The sequence below is a fragment of the Lissotriton vulgaris genome, unplaced genomic scaffold (genome assembly GCF_964263255.1).
Source record: "Lissotriton vulgaris unplaced genomic scaffold, aLisVul1.2 SCAFFOLD_1139, whole genome shotgun sequence".
Taxonomy (NCBI): domain Eukaryota; kingdom Metazoa; phylum Chordata; class Amphibia; order Caudata; family Salamandridae; genus Lissotriton; species Lissotriton vulgaris.
The window spans coordinates 269,464-292,384 of NW_028241234.1; the positions used below are offsets into that span (position 1 = coordinate 269,464).

At 46.0% G+C, this 22,921-nt stretch overlaps 1 protein-coding gene across 1 annotated transcript in view; it reads right to left on the reverse strand.

The window, feature by feature from the left end:
* Nucleotides 1-20,727, reverse strand: part of LOC147672009 (lipocalin-like) — a 37,635-nt gene extending 16,908 nt beyond the window's left edge. Inside the window, exons 1-4 of the mRNA XM_086948056.1 lie at nucleotides 20,333-20,727; nucleotides 11,786-11,925; nucleotides 6,719-6,795; nucleotides 475-588 (exon numbers count right to left, since the gene is read on the reverse strand). Coding sequence (XP_086804182.1) covers nucleotides 475-588; nucleotides 6,719-6,795; nucleotides 11,786-11,925; nucleotides 20,333-20,428 — 427 coding nt within the window. The 5' untranslated portion in view covers nucleotides 20,429-20,727. The remainder of the gene's footprint in view (nucleotides 1-474; nucleotides 589-6,718; nucleotides 6,796-11,785; nucleotides 11,926-20,332) is intronic.
* Nucleotides 20,728-22,921: the final 2,194 nt, after the last annotated feature.

The window sequence follows — 22,921 nt, forward strand, 5'->3', positions numbered from 1 at the left end:
TGCATGTGGGCAATAGAATGGTATCAAAGCGACGTAAAACGCAAAGACGTTTGGAAACATAACATCTTCTGAATTTGAGCAATGGGCAACCATACTCTGAATGAAATAAAGTGCAATATCCCTCTGCACACAAATCCATACACATGATGGCCCATGCAGATTCATAACAGGATCTTGCAATCCACAATAAATGTCATCAGTTGCTAAACATGCTTTAGCCTTCTTGGTCAGCCGCAATTCAATATTACCAGCCTCTAAGCAACACTCCAGACAAATAAATAGAAGTTCGGCTGACTACTTGGACTTTGATCACGGACAATGCCAGACCCGTAAAAGGCATTCAGATTCCCAGTATGTGGTGGTGTACAAATAATTGGAATGCGCTATACAAATACACTTAACATAATGTAACATCACATTAGATTGGTTCCAGCGGGAAAACAGATAAACTGCAATCCTTCCTTAGATACGCACCATAGAGGGTCACCATAGTGAAGAAGTCTGTCCCCTTGGCCTTGCGGTTGTACACCAAAGCGTACTCGTCATAGTTGGTGGAAACTATGCGGATATCATGCTCGCTCCCCCAGCCTGCAAAGTGCATAAAGGAAATGACAGAATAAATGGAAATAGAAAAAGTAAAGCATGAAACTGAACAGCTGAAACACACAGATGTATATGGTACCCAAAAAGGGCCGTCATCTGGCAAACTGGATCTAGTCCACTCAGAGAAATGCCACTGAGAAATAGTAACTGTGCCACTGCTCAAACATGAATCTCTTATTTTAAAATTTAAAATAAGATTTTGCTAAGTATATCATATATTCTGCTGCTAGTGATGCCTTACCATTTTGACAAACCAATCATGTGAGGGTTATCAGAACACCAAGAACCTCTTTTAGATACTGAAGGGTAACAATTTGTGTTTTGGAAGAAGGTACAACACATTCCTGAAGGGCAGGGACTATCAACCTGCTCTACGGTTTTAAAATGCCATGTTCATAAATTGTGTCTTGTGCTGGATAATTAAAAATGTTAAGTTATTATATACACTGAAAAAACACAAAGTTTGAAGGACGTCATAGTTAGGCTCAGATTTCATTTGTGTGAAATTCAGCAGCTAGAGTTAGTGAGCTAACTATAACTTGCACCCCTGCAATGCACTGCTTATGAATAACAAATTACATCACTCATGACATGGTCAATGACATCACTCATGCAATCAATGATGATATCTCAAATAACATCACTGATGGCATCATCCACTGACTGTGTGTTTTTAAAAAGCTTATGAGTGTTAAATATATATACACCAAGGTGTATTGGTGAATCATAAGGATGATTCAGTGGGTGTGGTACTGACTGCATAAGTGAGTGATTATGTGTCTCAGTGAATGTATGGGTGAGTAACAACTGTGAGTGTCTGTATCAGTGTGCCAGTAGCTGTATGGGTGTGTGAGCGGGTACATGAGTGGCTGTATGGGTGAGTGATTGGTTGTCCGGGTATCTGCATGTGTGTCTGTGTGGATGGGTGAGGGGGGTGTGACTGCCTTATGGATGAGTGAGTGGGCAAGTCAATGGCTGTATGGGATAGTGACTGCATGTGTGAGGGGCTGTTTGGGTGGCTGAGTGTGTGTATGGCTGTGTCAGTGAGTGAGTGGATGTGTCAGTGGTATATTAGTGACTAACTGCATATGTGAAAGCCAGTATAGGTGAGTGTTGGTGTGTGAGTGGTTGTATAGGTTAGTGAGTGATATTGAGAGTGGCTGTATGGGTGAGTGTGTGCTTGTGTCAGTGACTGTATAGGTGAATGGGTTTGTGTTAGTATTTGTATGAGTCAGTGAGTGGGTGTTTGTGTAGCTGTATGGGTGAGTAAGTGGCTCTGTGATTGACTCTATGGGTGACTGACAGTGGGTGAGTGGATATATGAGTAGATATGTCAGTGGCTGTATTAGTGAGTGAGTGCGTCTATGAGTGGCTTTATGGGTGAGTGAGTGAATGCATGTGCGGATCTATGAATCAGTGAGGGGGTATGTAATTACTAGTATGAGTGTGTGAATGGGGTTGAGAATAGTAGTGTGGAAGTTGGAGTGGGTGTATGAAAGGTTATATGGGGTGTGTCAGTGTGTCAGAGATTCTGTGGATGATGTCATCAGTGATGTCATTTGAGATGTCATCGGTGATGATATTATTGATGTCACTTACCATGTGATGAGTGATGTAATATGTGGGGTCATACGCAGTGAATTGCGGGGGCGCGAGTTGTAGTTAGCTGTGTAACTTTAACTCATGAGTTTCACTGGTTTGGTACGAGTGAAATCTGAGCCTAACTATAATGCCCCTGTAACCTTGTTTTTTTTCAGTGAATTTCTACTTTTTTTTAAATGCTAATTCCCAACTATAACGTCCTTCTAACCTTTGCTTTTTAAGAGGAATTTCTAAGGTTTTTGAAATGCTAATTTCTAAATATAAAGTGACTTTTACCTTTGGTTTTTTCAACAAATTTCTAGTTTTTTTTAAAGTATTAGTTGTGTTGCAGAGTGGTGGAGAAAGGGGGTTGGGCCTCCAATCAGCTCGAAGTAATCCCGCTGTGTAGGACTTACAGGAAGTACAAGGAGGGCTTCTTGGCCCCCAAGGTCCCCCAGGAGTAAAGTGGACTTCATTCCTCAACCAGTAGTGTGCAAGGAGGCACATTTTCAGAGTGGTGGAGAAAGGAGGCATGGTCTTCGAAGACCTCTCAGCAATCCCATTGTGTGGGACTTACTGGAGATAATAGGAGGTAAAGTTAGCCTCCAAGGACGTCATTGGGGGCCAAATACCCCTCCTGTTACCTTCAGTAAGTCCCACAGAGTAGGATTGCAGAAATGTTGCTGAGGCCATTCCCTCTTTCTCCACCACTCTCTAAACGTGCCTCCTGGGCCACTACTAGTAGGGGAATTAAGTCCGCTTGGCTATTAAAGGTTCTTGGAGTCCAACTACCCTTCCTTTTACCTTCAGTAAGTCCCACACAGTGGGTTTGATGAGAGGTTTTCAGTGGCCGTGCCTCCTTTCTCCTCCACTCTGCAAACACGCCTCCTGGTGCACTACTAGTTGGGGGATGGAGTACCCTTGCTCTTGAGGGTCCTTGGGGTCCAACTACCCCTCTTATTACCTCCAGTAAGACCCACACAGGTGGATTGCTGAGAGGTCATCAGAGGCCATGTCCCCTTTCTCCACCACTTTGCAAACACGCCTCCTGGTGCACTACTGGCTGGGGGGAAAAGTTCACTTTAGTCCTGAGGCCCTCAGGAGGCAAGAGCACTTCATCTCCCAACCAGCAGCGTGCCAGGAGGCGAATTTGCAGAGTGGTAGAGAAAGGGGGTGTGGCCTCAAAAGACCTCTCACTCAGCAATTCCATTGTGTGGGGTGTACTGAAGGTAACAGGAGGTCTTGTTGGACCCCAAGGACTCTCAGCAGCCAAGGGGACTTTATCCCCCAACCTGTAGCGCACCAGGAAGTGCTTTTGCACAATGGCGTAAAAGGGGAAAGGGCCTCCAGCAAGTTGCTGGGTGTTTTTTTCTCTTCCATTTCTTGTTTTGGGGAAGGGGGCTGCACAGCCACCCCTTCCCCGGGCCGTTTTGGCCCCAGGGACCCCATCCCCCAATGCCAGACCCTTTAAAAAAATTATTTTAAAAAGAAGGGAGGCGAGGTGAGGCAACCCCCTCTTGGGCTAAGTTTGGCCTTGGGGACTCCATCTCCCAGGATCTGGCCACAATACTGTGTGCCCTGGTCCTACCCAAGGCACCCAGTCTTTTTTGTTGGGGACCGGGGGGGGAGCCTGAAGAGCCCTGTTGTCCCAGCAGGCTTCCTGCATCCTGCAGGTACCGTCATTGCTTTTGGACAGAGGGAGCTGCTCAAACGCAATTCAGTTCTGCTTTGAGGAAGCAGTAATGCTCCAGCCAAGACATAGCAAACTGCAATGTCCGAGGGGTGGGCACTCCGGTACACTGCAGGATCAGTGGTGGTCCCCAGGGCCATTACTGTCTCCAGGAGGCAGGCTGAGTCCCCCCCTCCTTTTACTTAGAAGGGCCTCCCCGGGAAGGTGTTCGGGCCCATGGCCATAAAGGCTCGGGATGGGCCGTGCGATCCCCCCTCCCAATTTGGTATTTTAGCCCCGGCAGGTGGTGGTCCCTGTCACCAGGGGGCTCCTTGAGGCCCCCAAAACAAATATCTAAGCCCGGGGAGGTGGTGGTCCCCAGCACAGGTGGGGGTCGTGAAGCCCCTCCAAATTCATTTAAAATGGCCCGAGGAAGGTAGTGGTCCATGGGGAGTCCGTGAGGCCCCCTATTTCTTACAAAATTGCCCCAGGGGGTGGTGTTCCCCGGGCCCCTGCGTGGCCCCCTATACTAAAATAAACCTTAGGGAGGTGGCAGTCTACAGTGTATATAAATACTCTAGGAGGGGGGCCCCATATGCCCCCCTCCTATAATTAGAAGTTGACCATACTCTCTGGATTTGGTCCACCCAGGGGCCTATTACAAACAAAGCGCAGGAGCCCATGCTTCATTATTTCAAAACATTTTAGTGCAGCTGTGAATCCAGCGCGACTCCCACCAAAAATGTTTTTTGAAAAAACTTTTTTGGCCTTGCCTGTGGGACCACTCCCACACCAAGAGGCCGAGGCCTAGGCCTAGGGGCCTAGGGGCCTAGGGGGTAAGGGTGTTCAACTGAGTCACAAGATGGCTGCCAACACTTCCTGATTTGAAGTGTTGTCAGCCAATCAGATCTCAGCACAAGACTGGGAGGGGGTCACGAATTCACCGCGTCTCTATAGATACACAACTGGAGATTTCTTTAAGTAAGTTCAAAACTGCTGAACTGATTTACACCAAATAACAAAAAGGAACATCCCTGAACTAAAATCTACCTTTCTGCCAAATATGGTGTAATTCTATTCAGTAGTTCAGCTGTAGCTGTGTCTAAAGGTCCTATGGAAATTAACATGGGGAAAACATGGTTTTAAGCACCCTCTGGCTCTCGGTCCCCACTTGATGGATCACCCCAAAACGTTCAGGACAGTAATCACACCCTGTGCCCCGGAAGCAAGCTCCACCGGTACCCAAGAAGTGGCTCCTCCCACACCTGGGCTGTGGACTCCAGCAGTCTGTGGGCAGTGGTTTTCAGAGATGCACTCCTACTTATTAGTATTAAGAGAGTTCTCTGCCTGTGCTGTGGTCGCTTTTAGTATATGATCAGTGAGCTCCCTTTTTACCTGTAGAGTGGGGCCCTAGTGCACCCAAGCATTTAGTGGCTTCAGTAACAAGGCAGTAAGCATTTCCTCTTCCTGGGAAGTTAGCCCTCATTATACCTGTTCAATACTTGTCCGTAAACCTCTGCTATGAAGGATGCTTTCCTTGTGCTTTGGTTGTAGAGTCCTCCTGCAATAAGACCCCTTTACATCTGAGGAGTGAGTCCATCCCAAACCTGGGCTAGAAGATCTTCTTGTACATGGACGGTCAGTACCGGGGTCTGCATACATGACACCACTTCCGATTTAGGCAAGAGACTTCCTCCATTCCAATCTTAGTTAATGGGGAAACTAAATTCACACGATTTTATTTCTTCACTTATTCCTCAAAGATGTTCCCAAATGTTGGCATGTATGGTCATGAAGATAAAGCCAGAACGCATAAAACCATGACTTTAGATCTGAGACTGTGTCTAAGTCGGTGAAAACTGCACAAGTGAAAACTATAGTTCCTTAGTTAGAATCACAATAAACACAGTCCAATCACTTGTGCAGAAATACAATGAATGTAAGACTGAGGGTCATATGTACAATGAAGTGGCAGAGAGAGGTGTTAGCCTTCCTGGCTTAACGTCTCTCTCTGCCACTTGTGAAATGCAAGTCTGCACCATATATACAAGATTGTGGTGCAGCCTTGTGTTTCCCCCTGCGACTGTGCTAAGTTTAGCAACTTAGCACCAATGCAGGCACCCTTGCACCATAGTGCAGGGTGTCTGCATGCAGGGGAGGTTTGTTTATGTGTGGGAAGGTGCCCCTTCCTGCACATAAACAATCTTAAAATGCCATTCATTCACTTTCATGTGTGCTGCTTCATGCAGCACACATAAAAGTGACAAAATTGCATCTTTCTTTAAAGATTGTTTATGTACAGGAAGAGACACCTTTCTGTACATATGCAACCCATGGCAATTTGCGTTTTCCATGTGTGCTGCACAAGGCAGCACACATGGCAAAAGCAAAAACAAGAAGTGAAATGCATTTCTCCTCATTTCGCCAACTTAAGACCAGGATTTACCTGGTCTTAGTTTTGGCACTGCCTCCTATATGAGTCAACCTTGTACATAAGGGGCAGCATAAAAATAAATGGGTTTTGCGGTGGAACGCCCAATGCTAAACCAACTCCCACCCCTTTTACACTAAAATAGCGTGAAAGGGAGCCTTATTTACAAGGCAGTGTTAAGCCACGATACAAGATTATTGTAAATAAGGCGCAGCTCCTATTGCCACGACAACGTCGGTAATAGTGACGTTGTGGTGGCGGTAGGTGCTTGTACATATGCCCCATAGCGCCTTATTCATAAACTTCACCTTGAGATACCATACAATACTGTTGGTATCTCATACCAGTCAGAGCACAGTGGGCCCCGCTGGTGCACCAGGAACCGAATTCTATTGAGCGTGTGTCACACTCTCCATTCTCACGCGGACACTTACGTGGACTGGTGGCGCGGAAACGGCCAGGCTGCTCCGTCTTAATGAATGTCATGCTTCTGGTCTCACACCGGTCAGCCCTAAAATGTATGAGCAAGTATAAGAAAGAAAAGATCAATGCACTACGTTTACCTCTTAATACAAATCTTTCCTGCTCCATCTGGATAAGACAGTCTCACGAACAATACGGCTGCAATAAAATTAAAATCCTTACATTCGAGTAACAAATCAAAACAATTGTTTTTGTTTACCATTTGCTTTCAACCAATGACATTCGCAAACCGAGAGAGGTACTCAACCTTTATTTATCATAATTACACTTCAATTGTAATGATAATCCGTTGTTGTCCTTGTTTGAAGCCAAAACAAAGCCATAAGATTAGCATTATTTACTACGCTGTGACCACTCTGCCTTGCTCCTCTTACATATCACTTAGCCTTGCCTGCAGTGAAATGTCCAAGCACCTAAGTTTCATTTATTTTCTTCATCTATCCTAAACAGTATCAAAAACAAATTTTACTCATATGATTAATTTTATTTAGAAGATTCACACAATTTACATTTAAAATACACATTCCCACAACATGTTGCTTGAATGGGGCACCCCACCCCCGTCTCCCACAATATGTTGCTTGAATCCGCAGCAGACATTATCTGGTCCTGGGATAATGTTTAGATTTCAGAGGGTTTGTTTATGTGTTGTGCACTTTTTCGCTTCTAACGGCCTTTTCCTTTGGTGTCCATTTGACACTGCTCTGGTGCAATGAAGAGCCAATGCACGTCGTGGTGGCTCTTGCTTCCAGTTCCAGACTGCTCATATAGGCACTCTTATGCAGCATTGGCAATATTCTCAAGTTCATGACAGCTCCACCCGCCCCCATGCCTAGGGGCTGGGGGCCCTTAGTGGCACCTCGGGCGGGAGTCAACAACTTCCGGTCCGGAGGGTCAAGGGGGAAGAGGGGGCATCGCCAGGAGACAGGGAAGGTCGGAGGGGCGTCTCCAAGGTGAGCTGGCGACCATCCTAGAACAACGGGGATGAAAGGCCGGGGTCAAGAGGAGGAAGTCCTCTTTGTCCCTTCACCACAGTGTCTGGTGGATCGGAGCCACATACGAGTTACCCACCCACCCATCCCTTAGATTAGAGGTTTGTCGGAGGAGTTGCGGGGTCCACGGTCCCGGGCAAGAGAAATGGCTGGGGCCCCGGATTGGCGGGGACTGTCTGATCCTGGAACAAATAGGGCGGGCTGTCAATGGGGCTCCAGATGGCGGGAGAGGGGGCTGACCTGCTAGTGGTCCTGGACTCTCCGGCCCTACCCGAGATGCCAGCGCTTGTGGTAAGCAACTTTGAGGGAGCTGGCGCACAAGAAAATCGCCAAGCAGTGCTCTTGTGGCCGCATCGAGGGGATAGACGACGGGTAGTTATCCCAAAGGGGAGCTGTGCAGAATTGGCTGTGACCTGCTGGCGCAACACGCAAAAGAATTAGTTGTGGCCTGCTGGCGCAACACGCATCAAGTGTGGTTCTGGAAATTTAGAATGTAAATACAATATATATCAACCTTGGACTTTTGTTTATATTCAGGCTCCCTTGAGCACCTGCGTGCCACGAGCGGTACCGGACCTGAGAACATTTTTCGGCAGCCTACGCAGGGACCCTACATACATGCCTATTCCCTGCTGATGAGAGGTAACAACCTCGAAACACGTGTCCAGGGATGGCCAACGCGACAGTGATTTTTGCTCAAGACTCTGGCAGAGGCGCACCCGCTGATGCTTACTTCATGGACCACAATGCTTTGGGGTAACACGCTGGTAGGACGAGCAGTGTGCGACCAATTGGACTTTTGTTTATATTCAGGCTCCCTTGAGCCGGTGGGGCTGACGAGCCCATGGTTACGCACCTGCTTGCCACGAGCGGTACCGGACCTGAGAACATTTTTCCACAGCCTACGCAGCGACCCTACATACATGCCTATTCCCTGCTGATGAGAGGTAACAACCTCGAAACACGTGTCCAGGGATGGCCAACGCGACAGTGATTTTTGCTCAAGACTCTGGCAGAGGCGCACCCGCTGATGCTTCATGGACCACAATGCTTTGGGGTAACACGCTGGTAGGACGAGCAGTGTGCGACCAATTGGACTTATGGGGCTCCAGCTGGCGGGAGAGGGGGCTGACTTGCTAGTGGTCCTGGACTCTCCGGCCCAACCCGAGATGCCAGCGCTTGTGGTAAGCAACTTTGAGGGAGCTGGCGCACAAGAAAGACGCGAAGCAGTGCTCTTGTGGCCGCATCGAGGGGATAGACGACGGGTAGTTATCCCAAAGGGGAGCTGTGCAGAATTGGCTGTGACCTGCTGGCGCAACACACAAAATAATTAGTTGTGGTCTGCAGGCGCAACACGCATCAAGTGTGGTTCTGGAAATTTAGAATGTAAATACAATATATATCAACCTTGGGCTTAATTGTATATTTCACAAGCCTATTGCCTTTATCAATGTGTGTTGAGTTGAAATTTTAATAAAGATGGTCGAGAGTTGACTGTGTCAACAAAGTAAAGATTACGCAGTGAAGACCACTTACTTGCCTGGTTTGCTTTTTGGGGGGAGTGTAACAAATGGGAGATTTGGGTGCTTTCGATGGGGCGAATCGCACAGGGTATGCCCACTTTGCGTGGGAGCTCATCCAGTTCGGGTTGTTCTTTGGGAATGCAAGGACTGCAAGTCACAGAATTCAAAGTGAGGAAGCCTTGACTTGCTGAACCACTCGCTCAAAAAAAATTGTAAACTCCAAATGGTGTGTCCTGTTCAAAACATATTTTTGCAGCAGATCCAGTAAGACATTTTTAATGCTTCAATCACAGGCTTCTTTGTTCTGTTTTCTGCTGTACATGGTCGTGCACAGTGCGTGAAACAAGTGTCCTTTCATTTTCGACCTAATATTGCTTAGTGTACCATAATTCTAATCCTGGGCAGGCTGGAATAATGCAGCCAGTGGTACTCCCTCGCTTTAGAGCAGAGTGTGGGTCATGTTTCACGCCAATGGCACCCTTTTATTGCATAGAAATATATTTTAATATTCCTAACGTGCTGCAGGTCATTCATATTATGTTTTTCTGCATTTGTAAGCCCCCAAAACAAAATCGGCAAATGTGCACTATTGAATCACATTTGACTACATGTACAAAATATTACAGTCGATACCAGAGCTCCCAGCTGGCATCAGTTCATAATTTCGACAACATGCATGATTATCACACATTTGTGTCCAAAAACATAGTCTACAGCATTATATCGAGATGCAGGTAACATCTGCCTACTCACTGTTCTTGACGAACTTAGATGCGGCTCCGATGCTAACTCTTCTCAGGCCTTGGTTCTCCTGGATATCTCGGCTGCATTTGACATGGTCGACCACGCTATTTTGGGCAACCGTGTCAAGAGTGCAGGCCTACGGGGATCCTCTCTAGCTTGTATCTCCTCATTCTTGGAGAACCGTCAGCAGGCCATTCAGTTAGCTGGCTTTTCAGCCACTGCTTGCTCCATCACTTGTGGTGTCCCCCAGGGTTCTTCCCTTTCTCCCCTCCGCTTCAATCTTTATATCCTCCATCTTATCTTGGCCCTTCACAAACTGGATGTCACAGTATTTAACTATGTCGATGATCTTTCTTTAATATTTCTTCCTCTATTTCTTCTATCCTCAATTTTCAATCTATCATGACTTTTATCAGTGACTGGATGAGCTCGAACCATCTTAAGCTCAACCCAGAAAAGACCGCGCTGGTACTCACCGGTGGCGCTCCCAGTCCCTGGTCTTCCATCTTCTGGCCCCCTTCCCTTGGTTCTTCCCCCACTCCCTCTAATACTGTTAAAAGCCTAGGCATTAAGGTCAGCAGCGACCTTTCTATGCATCACCAAGTTAGCGCTGTGGTGTCCTCATGTTTTCTTAATTTGCGCATCATACGCAAAATTTCCCGCTTTTTTTCCATTGAAGCGCTTAAACTAATCTTGCTAGCCATGGTTATTTCGCGTTTGGATTACGCGAATGCTCTGTATGTCGGTATACCCGCCTACGAGCTTCGCCGTCTCCAACATATCCAAAACCAAGCGGCAAGGTTAGTTTACAAACTTCCCAAATATCATCACACTACCCCTCTTCTAAAATCCCTTCACTGGCTACCCTTCACTGAACGTTCTCTGTTTAAAGTGGGCTGCCTGATCTATAAGGCCTTAGCCGGTTCTGCCCATGTGTTTGTATCTGCCAAACTCAAGTCCTATGTCGCAACTCATGACCTTCGATCCTCCACCAAAAACCTCCTGCATATCCCTAGCTTCAAAACGAAAAAACATGGTGGGCTGAGCTTTTCTTATCTGGCCCCTTCCTTTTGGAATTCTTTACCTCTTACTATCAGAACAACTGCCCATTACATGGAGTTCTGCAAAAGGCTGAAGACCTGGCTGTTTTCACAAGCCTTCAGTGAGTGAGCAGTTCTCCTTTTACACTTGTCCTCAGCACCAATAAACCGCCTGGTCAACGTGCGCTTAACAAATCCTTTCAACTTCCACTTCAACTTCTACTTATATCTCTATACTAAAATAATTACATATTCCACCCTAAACCCCAGGCATTGCCAAAGCCAATAGATTTCGCCTATTCAATATATATTAGCTTTTTCAATATTATGTTACATGTTGCACAGCAGCTCAGCTGCTGTGGAATATGGCTTAAAGTAAATAAATGCTATAACACAGTCAAAACTGGACACGTCAGAGCACTTTTTGTTTTCTTACTTTAAGCCAGGTTGCACAGCAGGAACGAGTAACAGCACAACATATTACCCTTCTCAATAAACAAATCATGACACTTTAATGAAGTTTCAGTAACTTATATTGCACAACTGCTCACCTAGCTACAATTTACAACAAAAACAGCTTATTATTAATCAAACAGGCGAAACATATTGCATTTACCAATGCTTGTTAGTGGCTTGTGACTGTGGTTGTCTCAGCTCACAGAGTTGCTTTCACGTTGACTTCTTACACACAGATTAACACTGGAAGGTGTTTTGGTTACCTGGGGTAGGTTGAGGAGACCTCCAGGGCGCCATCTGCAGTCTGAGTGATGATGGAGGTGCACATGGTTAAGGCGTCCTTCTTGTTCAGGAACCATCTAGAATTGGACGCCAGGCCTATGCTGAACCATTTCCCCACAATCTGTGGATAATTAAAAGTAAAATTAGAGCCATTGTCGCGGTTTGTTTTGATTGGAAAAAAACTTCAAATCAGAATCAAATACAAAACTGACCAGTAAGCAAGTAAATATAATGCATTGATGCAACAAGTTCCACTGAGCCATACTTGTGCTCTCTATCATTGTCTTTAGGGAAATTTTTACTCGCACATTCGCAGAGCTACGGAAGTCCCACATGAAAGGCAAAGTGAGTGACAGCCGTGTCTGTCCAATGAGGGCATGCAGCAGTGCTTTCTAGACAGATTCCTGGTCAGTCACTTGGACGCTGCTACGGACAACCTAGGTTATTGTGAGCCCGCTACTGTATCATGTGTGCATCAGTTAGACCATCGGTGGTGACGGTCTAGTGTTGCTTGGTTGGTGGAGACTGGAACCGGAAGGGCGGCCATTTTAGATAGCAGCGGAGCCCGACGAAAGCGAGAGCGTTTTCCCCGGCGCTCCGAGGAAATAAAGAGTATTCTAAACACACCTCGGTCTAAGTGTGTTATTTATGGTGTGAGGGCCACTTCCACAAATGGCGACGAGAGTGGGATTGACAAACGTCGAGAATCCACAAGAAAAAAAGAAAAGGAGGTAAAAAGGAAAAACGGAGGTTCAAGCCCATAGTGAATACACAACTACGAGGACAAACACCGGTCAAGGGGGCAAGGTAGCTGTGGAGCACGCCAGGGAACGCATAAGCCCAGCTGCGAGCAGAAACAGGAAGCCTCGGGCAGCACATCAGAAGGGGGCACACAGCGCTAGGCGACGCTCCACACTCCCAGTCGCGAGGGTGCCAGGGGCAACCGCAACCTGAACCACTCGACAGAAGCAAAGAGCGCCAAACGGGCGGACTGGTCCAGGGGAGAGCTCACAACCCAACCAGGGAGAAAAGGCGGGAAGCAAACCTGGACGCCAGAGGGGCATCAGACAGCGAAGACGGCAGCCAGACCCAGGAGGGAGGAAGAGAAGAAAGACAAGCACCAGGAAGCCCGCCCAGTGACAACGGGCAAGCCCGAGCTCAGCCGAGGGACAACGAAAGGATGGCTACACCCTCCACATTACTCACCAGCATGGTGCCATTCCTGCCCAAAAGACTGGAAGAGGTACTTTCTCAATTATTTGTCGGCACTAGAGGAAGAGGGCGACGCAGAATACTCCAGCCCAAGGAGGAAGAAGATACTCCTGCACAATCTAGGGCCGGAAGGTATAAGAGTCTACGACAACATAGTGAAGATAACAAGGCAAGCGACGGACACAGACGTATTCCAACACGCGATAGAAGATCTAGATGCGCACTATAGACCAGTCGTCGTGTGTGTGGCCATAGATCGGTTCAATTTCTTCCAGAGGAAGCAGGAGAGCAGCGAGACTATTGACGAATACGTCGCAGCGCTACAAAAATTGGCCTTAACATGCAAGTTTGGTGCTCTACATGATGAACTGGTGAGAGATCAAATCATCATGCATACGTCAAACACAGCAGTACAAGAAAAGTTGTGGGTAAATGGAGATGCGCCCCTCAAGGTGGTATGGGCTTTAGTGAAGAAAGCGGAATTGTCAAAAAGGTGCCTCGGAGGCAGCCAGGAAGGACACGGGGAGCAAACAGACAGTATGCAGAGTGATGGTGAACAGCAAAGGGGACAAACCCAAACAATTGGGACCACCCAGAAGCTAATACTCGAAAAGAAACCAGCAGAATGTGGGAGTTCCGCAGAAGACGAGTGGGGAGAAGAGGACAAGTTGTTACAGGTGTGGTAGTACATCACATGTGGGCAATGACAAAGTGTGTCCTGCATTCAGCGCGAAGTGTGCGTTCTGCGGCATATTTGGCCATTACGAAAAAGTCAGCAGGCGAAAACCCAGAGGAGCAGCAGTCAAGTACATCGACCAAGGTAGCGGCGACGAAGCAGAGGCGCAAGGAGGAGAACAGTACCTTGAAGAAGTTCTCTACATAGCAGACCAAGTGTTGGATGTGGACTGCAAAGGTTCCAGCAAACCGGTACTACAAAATGAACATAGGAGGAGTGATGATTGACATAGTGGCAGACTCAGGATCACCCATCACGATCGTGCAGAGAAAGGTATGGGAAGAAGAATTCCAAGAGGTAATAAGGAAGGAGCTACATCCCATGGATTTGAGACAGGCCACCTACACAGGACAAAGGATACCCATGTTGGGATATTGTCCTTTATTGTTTGAATTCAAAGGATGCCAAGACGACTGTAAGCTGTATGTGTTGGAAAAAGGGTTCGGATGAAAAGACCAAGTTGCCCTGGGCATTCAACTCAATCCGGGAGGAGCGGAGAAGGTGATGCTTACGGACACAGAACAAGGATACGAGGGAGAGGCATGGAAGAGAGGGTATCCGGAAGTGTTCAGTGGGGAGATAGGAAAATTAACAAAAGTTCACGCATATGATACACTTGAAGGAAGGAGCCAAACCGGTGAGCAACAAGGCCAGAAACATACCGTTTCGATGCCGAGAAGCAGTACAAGAAGAACTAGAGAGGTTGGAGAAAGGAGGCATACTAAAGGCCATTGAAAGTGCGGAATGGCTATCCCCCTTATTGGTGGCACAAAAACCCAATGGGAAGGTGAGGTTGTGCGTGGACCTCAGAGAGCTCAACAAGAACATACTGGTTGACAAATTCCCCCTGCCACACATTAACGAGATGCTGACCAAAACCAAAGGAATAAAGTGGTTTTCCACGATGGACCTATCCTCGGCATACCATCAAGTAGCATTGCACCCCACATGCAGCCACCTCACATCCTTCATAACACCGTTCGGGTGTTACAAATTTGTGAGGATGCCATTTGGACTAGCGTCAGAGGCAGCAGTCTTTCAAAAACTGATGCATAAAATGTTCCAAAACCCAAGTGTTAGAAATTGGAAATACTGAAGAAAAAGCCTACCCCTGAACCCTAAAATACCCCTGTACCCCAAACCCCAAAGCTAGCCCTGAACCCTTAAAAGACCCCTGTACCCCAAAACCCAAACCTACCCCCTGAACCCTAAAAATACCCCTGTACCCCAAAACCCAAACCTACCCCTGAACCATAAAAATAACCCTGTATCCCAAACCTAGCCCTGAACCCTATAAATACCCCTGTACTCCAAATCCCAAACCTAGCCCTGAACCCTAAAAATACCCCTGTACCCCAAAACTCAAACCTACCCCTGAACCCTAAAATACCCCTGTACCCCAAAACCCAAACCTAGCCCTGAACCCTTAAAGGGCCCCTGTACCCCAAACCCCAAACCTACCCTCTGAACCCTAAAAATACCCCTGTACCCCAAAACCCAAACCTACCCCTGAACCATAAAAATAACCCTGTACCCCAAAACCCAAACTTACCCCTGAACCCTAAAATACCCCTGTTCCCCAAAACCCAAACCTTGCCCTGAACCCTAAAAATACCCCTGTACCCCAAAACCCAAACCTAGCCCTGAACCTTTAAAATACCCCCTGTACCCCAAAACCCAAACCTACGCCTGAACCCTAAAAATACCCCTGTACCCCAAAACCCATACCTATCCCTAAACCCTAAAACTACCCCTGTACCCCATAACCCAAAACTATATGTGAACCCTTAAAATACCCAAACACCCCAAAACATATACCTCAGTACCCCAAAACATATACCCCTATACCAATACTTACCTTATCCAGACATTTTAAAAAAACATGCTTTTACCATTCATGCATTTACAACGAATTTCGTTGTAAATGTATGCGTGGTAAAAGCATATAAAATGTAATGCCATGCGTTTTAATGGCATTGCCGAGTCATGGTACTTTTGTAATGAAAGTATGCGGAGTGATGGTATGCGGAAAGAAAGTTGTGGAATAATGGGTGTTTACCCTCTCCCGGTAAGTACATTGGTGGCACGGCGGCCCACATCTCCAGCAACATACTCATATTTTTTCACCACCGATTTGAAAAATCCACAGGTCTTTCTCATTGATGGCCAGCACCGACATACACTTTTAGACACACCTTGCGCCACAAGTTCTAGAATTGCGAACTTTAGAGCTGGGGAGCTACGTTCGAATCTCGGCATCAGCTCAACATCCTGTGATTCCAGGCAAATCGCTTTGTCTCCCCGTGCCTACCACAAATGAATGTGTTCTACTTTAATGTAAATTGTGCTCATGCCATGTTGTCGAGTTTGCGCTATATAATATTGCAAGGAAAAATAAAGTAGAGAAACTCAAATTCACACACTACTGAACGCGCACTCTTAAGTGCATCAGCAGTGCACTGTGAATCAGAGCGTTTCACAGGCCTGTCACAGATAAGAAATGCTACAAAACAATATACTACTGGCCGGCAGCAATTCATAACCAGACAACGTCTGTACGGGCTGCTAGTATATATATATATATATATATATCACCAGTCTTTCTCGTCCATACCATCCAGAAACAAGAAGTGACAGTGCAAATGGCACGTGGGAAAAGCATAATAAACATAGAAGTTACACTATGAATATGTTCAGTGAACCTATGAATATACAGCTTATATTTGGTAGTGCAAGAGTGCAAAATCCGCAATAAATATTCATAATGTCATAAATATCTAAAAATATACAAAACATTCAAAATATTGAATGATTCAATTATTAAAAATAATAAAAACATTCTAAACTTTGCACATCAGCCTGACAACCTACACAATTCAATAGGTGAGAGGTTTTGATGAATATTGACAGTATAAGCAAAGAAATGTGTCTCAATGTAAAATTGTTATAAAATTCATCATACAACAATAAATACATTGCACTAATTGACTAATGGACAACATGTATCCTACTAGAAGATCTGTCATGAAACCTCAGGAGTCCACTAGTCTACGACGCCAGAACACTAAACAATATTCCTCCCCAACTACCACCAATTCTGTGATCTAGTCAAAGCTAGTCTGAAAATATTGGGATTTTCTGCCCCACAGGGGAGTCATTGAGCTGGGGGTGCTTCTATTGAGCCGGGTGGCAACACCATCCCCAAGTTATTTCCACCCTCCTTACTCAGATGGTGTGGTCACAATAGTGTCACCATGCCCCACCATCCACGCCCATGCAGTCCGCAGATGATGGCCTGCACTGACATCGTAGTCCTATTGATCCTGAAGGTGACATTAAGCAGTAAGGCTCTTTCAAGTTACCCACTCACCACCCATTCAGTTCCAGCTGTTCTTCTGTCGTTGCTTTGCTGTAACTATTGTAGGTGAGGGGTAGTACCAGAGAAACACCTGGTTGCACTAACTTGACCAGTATACAGGAGAGGACCAGGTGAAATCAATGAAAGGTTAAAGTTAATGTATATAAAATTGAAAGTGTCCACCTTAGCTGATGGGTTCATGGCATTGGTAGTAACCTGCTGATTAGAAGAGGGTCTGGGGAAGGGTGCTGGTTAAACCCCACGGCAGCCAAAGGGGTAGCAAGGAGCTATCAGGGACTATAAACTCGAGGACACCTTCAGGAAATCACCAGACACACTCTAATTAGGGGTTATAGCTCTTTTGAAAATGTATAAATATTGTTGTTTAATTATTTCCCAGCCAAATATGTAGCATTTTTGTCTCCTAAAGGCTGCGGTTTTGTGTCTCAAAATAAATGAATGTGCCAGAAGTATGATAAACATCTTTGACTAGTAGTGGTGAGTAGGGAGTGGCAGCTGGGCAGTTGCCACCACCCCTTCCAGTACAGTAAGAGTTTCCTGAAGTGCATATGTTTGGGTTCTGCCTTCGAGGTCTGGGTCAGTGTTCCACAGCTTTGGGCCTTAACGTCCTTGTGATCTGCGCCTGTTCTTTCGACTCTCAACGGCCTGTTGAGTGATCCGATGCGATGTACAATACTGGAGAGCAGCTTGGGCTATAGTGGGAAACAACGCGCTGCCTATATCCCAGACTTCTCTTCCAGTATGCTTTATGAATCACACAGAGACCTTTACATTTGATTCTCTGCTCTGCAGGCATCCTGTGAAGTATTTGCAATGCTGGCTTTACATGGTCCTACTTCTGGAGGTTTAGACAAACTTGCTACAGGCTTCTGCAGTTGATGCTCTAAGGAAGCATCCCCTTGTGTGCTCCCAGAAGAAAGCAGTATCTTCCACCCATGCCTGGTCTCACAGAACAGCTGCACCCTCCTCCCCTCACATTCTCCTACATCAAAGCGGAATCCCAGCCTGCTTCCATAAGTAAACTGCTTCATCTGCCTCATTGCAAAGCAGGGTCTGTTCCTTGCTCTCATAGAAAGCGGTTTCACATTTCTGAAGACTTATAGTAAAGCATGCTCTCCTACCTGCCATTAACTCATAAAAAGAAAGCATGCATACAAAAAGCTGTATGCCCTGGTAATGGCCACATAAAAAGCAACGTCTTCTGCCTACGTCCACAATATAGCTGTATCCCCTCTCTGGGTCTACATGGTAAAGTAGCATCCTCTGGTCAACCCTTAGCAGGGTGACTCCATCTACCTGTGTCAAGCAGTACCGCAGCAGCCTATGCATGTTCCCAGGTTAGCTACCCACTACTACACAGGTCAGTATTATTACTACTTGCTGTCACATAGTAGAATGGCAATCCAGCAACTCCAAAGAAAAGCAGCAACCTCTATGCGCTGCTAAACACGTCTTATGCCATACAGTAAAGACATCTTACCTGCCAGCAACTGTGACAAAGCGGCACCGCTTACCTACAAGGGCCAGCCCAGTGTACAGCAGCATCCCTGTCTTCATCCTTGGCCACAAAGTGCATGGCATGCTGGAGGCACTTATAGTTCACATCCAAAGACCTCTGATTGGCTGATCTTGAAGACTCCCCAAAGGAGTGTAAGAGAGATGGTGTGACTTTCACCCATACTGAATACCCCTGTACCTGTCCAGATGCTCCTGGACTGTGCCTGTGCAAGCAAACCTATTCCTCTCTACTGACGTCATCGTTTACTGCAGTAGAACATCCTCTGCTACATGCTTAATCTGTAATAAACCATCTTCATCCGTGGTTCATTACCCTGGCCAGTCCTCCCTTCTCTCACCTCTCATCATTACAGCTCTTTTTCCTCCGAATACATTAACCACTGATTGTTACGTGCTGTAATACTCTTGCATTGTAAAGGAATATTTAAAAACTGGGGGAAAATAAACAGGCATGGTTAAGCCAATAGTTCTTTTTTTCCACAAACCTATAATGTGTTTGTTAGTTCTTCTCTTCAAGCACATTTACCAGACATTTTCAAGTGTAAACATAATAAAAAGTTAAAATGACCTCATGTAAAGGTGGCGTGCCTACAATTGCAAAAATATTTGTAAAAAAATAAACCGTTGCAAAAATCAAATTAAAAGTAAGTTAAATAAAAGCAAAGATCGGTCTACCATTAAGAGTACAGAATTGGACTACGTTTGTGCATTTGAGCTAAGTGCTGGTACTCACAGCGAAATGAGCCAAAGGGCTGAAGTGGGCGAACTGTTGCCCAATGCTGTATGTTGTGGTGCGTGTAAGCAAAATGTTGAATTTGTCCGTTTTTATTATAGTTAGGTCGGCATAGTTAGGGGTTGCCATGTGGCAACCCCCAACTATGCCGACCTAACTATAATATATATATATTATATATATATATATATATATATATATATATATATATATATATATATATATATATATATATATATATATATATATACATATATATGTACTCGCACATTTTTATTATGAAATATTTGAAAAATATGAGGCTGGTGAGATAACTAGGCCAGACTAAAAAATAGGTGCTGGCTTACACATGCGTTGCCTATATATCACATAATTGTGCAGAGATGTCCTCAGAGGGTACAGTTAGAACACGAAAGGCTTACCCATTTGTAGCTCAAATATATACATATGTATACATCACAGAGCCGCAGAGATGCTAAACTGCAGCCACCACAATGGGGTCTTCAGCAGCTGACTTCATCTCCCTTTCGTCAGCTAACTACAGAGAACTTCCACAAAATGTTACTTTTGTGTTTTGAGACAAACTGACCCAGAAGTGTCACTATGGATAGAAGATTTATTTTGGTTTTCAAATGTAAGAAATTGCAAAAAATGCATGATATCGCGGTTGACATTATTACCAAGCAATCATATTTTTGCTGCTTGTCAGTCACTTCGTTTTCGTGTTTTGCCTCATTCTAATTAGAAGCGCCCAGAATTTTTTTTAATATTCCATGAAGTTCCAGAGGACAAAAAACTTCTTTACAGCTAGATTTCGACTCCAAGCCGTACCATCAATATTGTAATATTGTAATGTTTGTCTCGAGATATGGCTGGAAAATCCACAGAACACTGAGGAAGAAAAACTCAAAGCAACCTAAGTGTGTAGGTTGCACTAAAGCAGTAATTACCTTATCATCCTGGAAGTCCGGCTGCACGGACACCTCGGCGTAGGCCTGCAGGCAGCAGAAAAGGACCAGCCCCAAGCTCAGTACGGTGGCCTGCATGTTTCCCTGTCCGGCGCGCGGATACTGCGAGGGATGGCGCTTCGGGTCCTTGGAGAGGTCTGCGGCCTCGGGAAGAGCTGTGAGTCAGTAAACGATAGAAACGGAGCCTGCACGAGCCGACAGAGCTTGAAGTCTGACGGGGCCAGGCTGTGGCAGGCGCCTATTTATGGGCGTAGCGCGCACAACACCCCCCACTGAGCGTGACTCCGGCTCCAGCTGCAGACGAGCCCTGCTCCCCCGTCCCCAGAAGCCGCTGGGCAGTTCCAGGCTCAGAGTGCTTGAAATGCACAAATTCTGGGGCGAGTTGCCCCCCCTCGGGGAGGGCGGGAGAGAGAGGAAGCTGCTGGCAGGGCAGAATAACATTCTACTGGCTGGGTACCTCTAGAATATTTGTACAGTTGTATAAACGTTCAAATAAAATAATAGGTGTCCTCCCCGGCGTCCACCTCCCCACCGCTTGTGTGTTGACAGGCCACAGGGACTTGTTTTTGAGGTTTTGATAAAGGTCGCTTTTAATTAGGGGGTGATGGTAAAGCTGACACTGCATCCTCGGCCTTCTGCCTTACACAACAGCAATGTCCCTCGCTACAAACGAACACACTGTATTCACTGTAACTCTACCCCTCACACCCGCATTCCAAACAAATAAACACCCCCCTTTTAGCTCTAATGGCTCCGCCATTCGCATTTTTCCTATTAACTACTTTTAAATTTTACTGTCTTACCCGTCTCTACAAGACCTTACAACCCCACTTGTCTTACTATTCCACCATTCCGTTATTAATTCAGACCCGCCTTCTCCCCACCCTGCACCCCCTTCTTTATCCTTCTGCTCCACCAGTTCTTACGGAATAGCGCATACCTCCACGTGGACCCCTATCCCAGTCTTCCATACACCGCCTTTTTCTAGCTCACCAAACTTAGCCTCTTTGCTGTTCATTCTGCCTTCCAAACCCAGTTTTAAACCTGTCAAGCCATATCCTGTCACTACCCCAGGGTAGGATTGGATCAAAAATTGGCACCCTAAAAAAAGTGGCTCACATTTGCGTATTAGGGCCTTTTCACAAAACACTGCTTCAGTGTTTTGAATATGAAAAGAAAGGATGGGGGTTCTCTAACAGAGGCATATTTTCTCACTTCACTGAGATAGAAAAATGCATATGTTGCCAGGACTCTTTGCGCACGGATTAGTTTACAATGGCGACCCACACCTGAATATAAGTGAGGCCACTTCTGCTCAGACCCTTGTCCCTACTCAATCTGCATACATTAATGGGCCAGCACAGAGAGAGACGGGGAATGGCACCTCCACCCTGTTGGTAAAAGGGAGGTAATGAAGGCTCACCCGCCTCCAGAAAGGTTCTCAGGCCTCCATTGTGCCGCTGGCGGCATCTGTACAGCAAAGAAACAGCCCAAATCTGCCACTACGCTGGTCAAAAAAATGGCCCACACCTGCAACTCAGAGATCTGACCAGCACACACAGCCCAAATCTGCCAACATGCTGGGTAAAAAAACGGCCCAGAGCTGCAACTGAGATACCGGCCCATTGCCCGCCCTACCATCCAACCCTGCACTACCCCCATTTCCTATGGTATGGTTAAAACTTTACACCACTAATAATCTCATATTAACTTAAAGCCACCGACCAGAACACATGTGATCACCTGAGAGAAGCTGGCTTGGTATATGATGTCCACTAATGAACGTGGGCACCTTGCACCAGTCCAGACAACCCTTATGGTGATTTAAGAGGTCTCAGACAACCTTATAAAGCTCTGTAAGTGGTAGCTGTGGAGAGCAGCCTTCAGGTTTAATCCAGAATGAATGTAAAGCAGCTTGTTTTACCAGAATGCAATTTTAAAGTACAGATTAATTGAAAAGAACCACACCAAGTATTTATAAAAATATGTATTTATTATATAATACTCTGTAGTATGGGAAACAACGCATTCCATTTCAATGTGGTCGCCACAACAACCACGTTGTTATAACGCAACCCATTACATCGCAAGCCGTTTCAACGACTTGCTGTAGGGGAGTGCACTGGTGTTGGATTGTAAATCCAACACCTTCCCTGCTGTTGCACAACTGGAGTAGGAATAGTAAATAATACTATTCCTAAATCCAGCGCGCCCCCTACATCAAGTGGTTGTAACGACTTGCGATGTAATGGCTTGTGTTGAAACAATGCGGTCGTTGTAATGACTGTGTTGTAATGGAATGCGTGAAAAACGCATTCGTTGTAATGAGACATATTCCTCTAGTACGTTCAAATATCTCCTACATGGATATAAACACAATGCACACAATACTTCAGCAAAGAAACACAGTAAATTGCACGAAATACACAGTGGGCTTCCGGGGGGGAGGACCAAACCACATACTAAGAAAGTGGTATAAGAACCACAACTCGGATCAAGACAGGTTCGAGAGGACGCAGAAGTGCTGGAGACCCAAGGAACCACCCAAGGTGAGTAGATAGGGACCCCACG